General features: G+C 44.1%; 1 protein-coding gene across 1 annotated transcript in view; it reads left to right on the top strand.

Moving 5' to 3' along the window:
• Positions 1 to 2,561: 2,561 nt before the first annotated feature.
• The window catches only part of LOC109882496 (E3 ubiquitin-protein ligase pellino homolog 2-like), a 29,611-nt gene continuing 24,456 nt past the window's right edge, over positions 2,562 to 7,716 (top strand). The window contains exon 1 of the mRNA XM_020474608.2: positions 2,562 to 2,876. Coding sequence (XP_020330197.1) covers positions 2,800 to 2,876 — 77 coding nt within the window. The 5' untranslated portion in view covers positions 2,562 to 2,799. The remainder of the gene's footprint in view (positions 2,877 to 7,716) is intronic.

Genomic DNA, 7,716 nt, shown 5'->3' with positions numbered 1-7,716 from the left:
AACACAGTCATTTATGGTGATAAATAGATACCATTTTAATTTCCTCACTTGTATTTGAAAACTTCAGGAACTTTGTGAAAAGCACTGACCTCCTGTGGCAGGAAGCAGACATTTCTCTGCCGAAGGGGAACAGTCCCTGAGTTGAAGCTATCAGTGAATTTCAATGTCTCTCTCTCTCTCCCCCTCTCTGTCTCTCTCTCACACAATGCACCTGCACTCGCACTCACACACGCACGCACGCACACACACACAGCGAGGGCAAGAGGGAGGAAGTTTGTCTAAAGTGTAGTAGTTAGCAGTAGTCAGCTAAAGTAAACACAATTGTATTGACACAATGTGACTAAGATTCAGACATTACAGAAATGAGTGAGCACTTACAAATATTTCACAAAAAGTAAAAGGTAGGCCTTCATTTTTTTGTAAAATATAGATGGTGGAAATGACCAACAAAATGTATTACTTCTTTGATTACTTAAATTTTAATCAGAAATCTATTACATGTCCAATGAATGCTGCCTGCCATCCTGAGTGAATTGGACCAATATGCTGGAATTGGCTTTAGGTTACCTGTAATTAAAGAATGGCTGACTAGACCGCATCCAAGATGACATCCTGCAACTAGTGAGGTCTGGCTGCCTGACAACCTACCTGCTCAACCCCATTCCCTCATCTCTTCTCCAGACCTGGAGACCTTTTCCCACTCCTCACTTTCCTAATCAATTCATCCCTGACCACTGGCTGGGTTGCCTCTGACTTCAAAATGGCCCGAGTTGCTCCCCTCCTCAAGAAACCAACACTCGACTCATCTGACGTCAAAAACTATAGACCTGTATCCCTTCTTTCTTTTTTTTCCAAAACACTTGAGCGTGCTGTCTCTGATCAACTTTCCCGTTATCTCTCTCAGAACGATCTTCTTGACCCTAACTAGTCAGGCTTCAAGATGGGTCACTCAACCGAGACTGCTCTTGTCTGTGTCGCAGAGGCTCTCCACACTGCCAAAGCTGACTCTCTCTCCTTTGTTCTCCTCCTCTTTAATCTATCCACTGTCTTTGACACTTATCAAAGGCACTTATTAAAGCCTTTGACAATTATCAGATCCTCCTCTCCACCCTCTCAGGCTCTGCACACTCTTGGTTGTATCCTACCTGGCAGGCCGCTCCTACCAGGAGACGTGGAGACGATCAGACTCTGCACCACGTACTCTCAGTACTGATGTCCGCCAGGGCTCGGTTCTAGACTCTCTCCTCTTCTCTCTACACACCAAGTCACTCAGCTCTACATGGTCTCTCCTATCATTGCTATGCGGAGGATACTACTTTTCTCCTTCCCCCCTTCTGACACCCATTCTCTGCAAACATCAAAGCAGTGACTCGCTCCTGCAGGTTCTTGCTGTACAACATCCATAGAGTATGATCCTACATTACACAGTAAGCGGTGCAGGTCCTAATCCAGGCACTTGTCCTCTCCTGTCTGGACTACTGCAACTCGCTGTTGGCTGGGCTCCCCGCCTGTGCCATCAAACCCCTGCAACTTATCTAAAATGATGCAGCCTGCCTGGTTTTCAACCTTCCCAAGTTCTCTCATGTCACCCCGCTCTTCCGCACACTCCACTGGCTTCCAGTCGAAATTCGCATCCACTACAAAACCATGGTGCTTACCTATGGAGCAGCAAGAGGAACTGCCCCTCCCTACCTTCAGGCTATAGTCAAACCCTACATCCCAACCAGAGCACTCCATTCTGCCACATCAGGTTTCTTGGCCCTCCCGTTTAGCCCAGTCCAAGCAATTCCTTGTCCTGGTACCCCAATGGTGGAATCAGCATACCCCTGAAGCTAGGACAGCAGTCCCTGCCAATCTTGTGATAACATACCTCTTCAAACAGTATTTTAAATAATCCATCCTCCTCCTCGCCTCGACACACCCCTACTTTATTGAGGCAAAATGTACTTTCCTTGCCTGTGATATGTGGTTGTCCCACCTAGCTATTTTAAGATGAATACACTAACTCTAAATCGCTCTGGATTAGAGCATCTACTAAATGACTAAAATGTAAATGAAATCCAAACGAAATCGAAATAGTAAATTAGAGAAGCAGGCAAACTGTTTCATTACGTAGTACTTTATAATGACTGGCACCAGAGACATTGAACAATTCTTCACGCTTTTCTGTAAAAAAATATCAAATTTGAAAACAAGAATGTCCAATGGTGTAAATTGGCTTAGGCTACAAAGCGAGTGTTTTTCCTCCAGAATTTGAAACCGCCTTTTTATTTTACATAACAGTCAGTAGCAAGCGTATCATCAAGACCTCATCACTCTGAATGGTTTCAAAGGGAGATTGTGGTAACTGAATAATTTTCATAAAACACAAAATTGTATTTCAGTATTATTCCCACACAGTATTTCTTATTTATAATAATACATATGAAAAATAAAAAATATTGTGGTCGTATAGGGACTGTATTATATATATTTATAACATAGAGATGTTTATTGTCCTTCCCTGTAAAAAAAATAATGGGTCAGTCGACTCCCTGCCGCGAGATGTTTTTGTACTCTGCTACAGAACAGATTCGTGTCGCGCGGGCCTTTAATCGATAGCTTTGCAACAATCTTTCCAAAAGATGGTAGCTCACGGAATTAAAACAATAAAACGAAGAACAAGAACAATTGCCTCTATCCAAACTCGGATATACTAACATTCAAGTAACTTCCTCATAGTTTGAAAGGTGTAGCCTATTTCTTTTTTTCACTACTATTGCTCTCGAAGGTTTACAAGAGCAAGCTCGCGCCAGTCGGATGAATTCGCCAAACCAGGACGAAGATGATGTGCCCGTTAAAGACCCGGTAAAATACGGAGAGTTGGTCATATTGGGGTGAGTAACGGTAGGCTATACGGATAAATTGTAGTTCATATCACTGTCTAGAAAATAAGCTAATAGTCGTAGTAGGGCACTTAGGCTACCAGTCTACTATGTTAGCCTACTACTAAAAAATGGAAAGGATGACGTGGGAGGCAGTTGAGTTCGGTTGGTTTAGGTCTACACAGAAAAACGTTGTCATTTACTGTGTTGTACAGCAAACGTATTGTTATTTTGTAACATATTTACCCCACACATTGTGGGAGAATTATTGTGAAGTTTCAGGAGAACGAGCGCTAAGGACACGTTACAGTAACTTTGTAACACTTTAGGACAGATTTGATACACTGGTGGTTACATCAACAACATATTGTTACTTTGGAACTAATATACACTTTCGTCCAAAGGCGCTGAGCACAATCGCCTGGGTTACTTTGTAACAGCGCCTGGAGATAATTGTTATAATAAGTAGCCTACTAACGTTACATTGTATCATCATAAGCCCATACTGAAATTTGAATGAAGGATGTAGCCTTTTTTCTTCAATGGATGTCTGAGTGGGTGTAAAATCAGAACTCGATTGCTTAGGCTGAAAATCTCTGATGTCATACTATTCTGGATCTGTGAAGATCGCAGAATGTGGGACACTGGATGAAACCAAACCAACCGATTAAACTCAGCCTAACATATGCCACCACCATTGATGTGTGTGTATATATAGCTCACTTTCGTGTTTCACATAGGGGAATTAAATCAACAGACACACATTGGCCTATTGGAGCATTCAAAAATGGCTCCTGCATGTAGGCTGAAAACATATTATCCCAACACATACAAGACAGGATGTGCATAAGAGAGAGACAGACATTCAGCGTTTCCATCTCTGCCCAGTCTATAGTCCAGAGGATCAGTGAGTTAACTACTCTCTCATGTGCTCTCTTATACCCACACTTCCGTCCTGCTTCCTGTATACACGCCTGTGATGTGGTGACCCCATAATGCCCCTCTCTTCCCCTCTGCAGCCCTCTTGGACTAGACCATTGCCCAATCCAAAATCAACCCCGTGCCCTGACCCTGGCACAGATCTGAAAGGATTGGATAGGTGTGAACAGTATGGTTAATACAGCTCACTCTCCGTGGGGTGGCAGAAAGCAGATGTTTCCGATTCTCAGGGATACATTATTTTCAACCTAACTTCCATTTCCCTTGAAAAATGAGTGTGGGGACTCCGTTCAGGCGTCTTTTTACACATGCTACGTTAGATTAATATATCTAGCCTACCACTTGTCTTCTGATAGGCCAGGGTGGAACTTCTGGCATATTGCATGTACCTCTCCAATGCTCTCAGACCTACACAGATAACACAACATAAGGGTAGGGGCTAGGGGTTGATACAGTCTTGTGTTAACTAACGCTCCCGACTGTAACCACATTATGCTTTCCCCCTCCAGAGACCGGGGTTCAATCCTTGCATCCTCCCTTCTCACACTGGACTGTCTTTCCCTCTCGTTTCAGTACTGTCTCAAAAAAGTGCAAAAAATATGTAAGGAGATGGCAGTTCCACTCATTTGAAAATAAAATAAACTGACTACTAGCTCTAGTAATTGTAGATTGTCTAGTAATTGTAGATAGGTGTTAGTGATATGGTCAAATCTCCACCTAGCCCCCGTGACAATGCTATCCAAACATATGCTGCTGACTATCATGGGCACTTGAATAATGATTAACTGGATGTAGCTAAAGGACAGACAGTGACAGAGAGAAAACAGCCATGGCTGACACAAGGTACTCAGCATTTCTGCAGAAGACTATCAGAATACTCCTCTCTTTTGTAGTGAGAATAGGCCTGTAATTACACTGTAATGATTTAGGGAGAGGGAAAGGGGATACCTAGTCAGTTGCAAAACTGAATGCATTCAAACCGAAATGTGTCTTATGCGTTTAACCCAACCCCTCTGAATCAGAGAGGTGCGAGGGGATATCTTAATCGACATCGCCGTCCAGGGAGCAGTTGTTGTTGGGGTTTAACTACCTTGTTCAATGGCAGAACGGCAGATTTTTCCACCTTGCTGGCACGGGGATTTGATCCAGTTACCGTTTGGTTACTGACCCAACACTCTTGCAATATTCGTCACACACCCCAGACCCATGTTGTTTTATAAAATGCTGAATGTTCTTCTCTGTTCTCTATATTGGATAACTAGCTGCAGTATAATCTTGAGAGAACCCTCTCCTCGTCGCTATCAGACATCGTGTACATTTTCACTAGCCTAGGTGCATCCGTTTCTCTCTCAAGCTGATAACAGAGAGACACATCCATGCTTTTATTACAACCAAGCTTGACTACTGTAATGCTCTCCTGTCTGGTCTACCCAAGAAAGCCATTGGTAAACTGCTAAACATACAGAATGCAACAGCACAGGTACTGACCAAGACCAGACGGAGATCACACATTACACTGGTTTTAAGCTGTTAAGTAGTACCGTCTCGAGTCCGGTCTCAAGACCACATATTGAGTGTCCCAGTCTTGTCTCAGTGTCGACAAGAGGGCTATGGAGAACAAGGCTGACGTTTTACGTATTCCTAACCAATTGTGTTTTTTGTTCATTTCTTTGCATTGTTTGTAACTTATTTTTTTACTTATTGTACATAATGTTGCTGCTACTGTCTCTTATGACCGAAAATAACTTCTGGACATAAGAACTGCTATTACTCACCACGGACTGTCAGATTCCTCTTTTTTGCTCCTAGTAGCCGGGGACTTTAACGCAGGGAAACTGAAATCTTTCTTCCCAAATTTCTATCAGCATGTTAAATGTGAAACCAGAGGGAAAACACTCTGAACCACCTTTACTTCACACACAGAGATGCATACAAAGCTCTCCCTCATCCTCCATTTGGCAAATCTGACCATAATTCTATCCTCCTGATTCCTGCTTACAAGCAAAAATTAAAGCAGGAAGCACCAGTGACTCTATCAATAAAAAAAGAAGTCAGATGAAGCTGATGCTAAGCTACAGGACTGCTTTGCTAGCACAGACTGGAATATGTTCCGGGATTCCTTCAATGACATTGAGAAGTACACCACATCAGTCATTGGCTTCATCAATAAGTGTTATCGACGACGTGGTCCCCACAGTGACCGTACGTACATACCCCAACCAGAAGCCATGGATTACAGGCAACATCCGCACTGAGCTAAAGACTAGAGCTGCCACTTTCAAGGAGCGGGGCTCTAACCCGGAAGCTTATAAGAAATTCCTCTATGCCCTCCGACAAACCATCAAACAGGCAAAGCGTCAATACAGGGCTAAGATCGAATCATACTACACCGGCTCCGACGCTCGTCGGATGTGGCAGGGCTTGCAAACCATTACAGACTACAAAGGGAAGCACTGCCTGGAGCTGCCCAGTGACACGAGCCTACCAGACGAGCTAAAGTACTTAAATGCTCGCTTCGAGGCAAAAAACACTGAAACAAGCATGAGAGCACCAGCTGTTCCGGACGACTGTGTGATCACGCTCTCCGCAGCCGATGTGAGTTAGTCTGTAATAACAACATGTTTTAAGCAGACCACCATTAGTGTCCAAGAACACTAATCAAATAAAATAAAATGTGTTTATATAGCCTTTCTTACATCAGCTGATATATCAAAGTGCTGTACAGAAACCCAGCCTAAAACCCCAAACAGCAAGCAATGCAGGTGTAGAAGCACTGTGGCTAGGAAAAACTCCCTAGAAAGGCCAAAACCTAGGAAGAAACCTCGAGAGGAACCAGGCTATGAGGGGTGGCCAGTCCTCTTCTGGCTGTGCCGGGTGGAGATTATAACAGAACATGGCCAAGATGTTCAAATGTTCATGAATGACCAGCATGGTCAAATAATAATAATCACAGTAGTTGTCGAGGGTGCAACAAGTCAGCACCTCCAGGAGTAAATGTCAGTTGGCTTTTCATAGCCGAGAGTATCTCTACCGCTCCTGCTGTCTCTAGAGAGTTGAAAACAGCAGGTCTGGGACAGGTAGCACATCCGGTGGACGGGTCAGGGATCCATAGCCGCAGGCAGAACAGTTGAAACTGGAGCAGCAGCACGTCCAGGTGGACTGGGGACAGCAAGGAGTCATCATGCCAGGTAGTCCTGAAGCATGGTTCTAGGGCTCAGGTCCTCCGAGAGAAAGAAAGAAAGAGAGAATTAGAGAGAGCATACTTAAATTAACACAGGACACCGGATAAGACAGGAGAAATACTCCAGATATAACAGACTGACCCTAGCCCCCCGACACAAACTAATGCAGCATAAATACTGGAGGCTGAGACAGGAGGGGTCAGGAGACACTGTGGCCCCATCCGATGATGCCCCCGGACTGGGCCAAACAGGCAAACAAACATGACTGAAAGAGATGCAGAAATAAACATTTTGATTGAATCTTCATCAACAATTACAAGAATAACCTGTCCCAGAAAGTTGCACCATATGGTGGATCCCTTCCATGGTTATGTTATATTGGATTTATACCTTTTTTTTGTGTGTGAGCAGAGCAGTTAGAATGTAGTTGAGAACTGGAAGCAGAGCTGTGGGTCTAAAACTCCTCTCTCTTCACCAGTACATACCATCATGTTTCTAGTCACAGGCTGATATCTAGCCGTCACTGAGCCTATACGAATTGCCTATGGACAGGAGGGGTCAGGAGACACTGTGGCCCCATCCGATGATACCCCCGGACAGGCCAAACAGGCAGGATATAACCCCACCCACTTTGCCAAAGCACAGCCCCCACACCACTAGAGGGATATCTTCAACCACCAACTTACCATCCTGAGACAAGGCTGAGGATAGCCCACAAAGATCTCCGCCAT

Source organism: Oncorhynchus kisutch, linkage group LG21, assembly GCF_002021735.2.
Source record: "Oncorhynchus kisutch isolate 150728-3 linkage group LG21, Okis_V2, whole genome shotgun sequence".
Lineage (NCBI taxonomy): Eukaryota > Metazoa > Chordata > Actinopteri > Salmoniformes > Salmonidae > Oncorhynchus > Oncorhynchus kisutch.
This window is presented reverse-complemented; position numbering and strand designations above follow the sequence as displayed.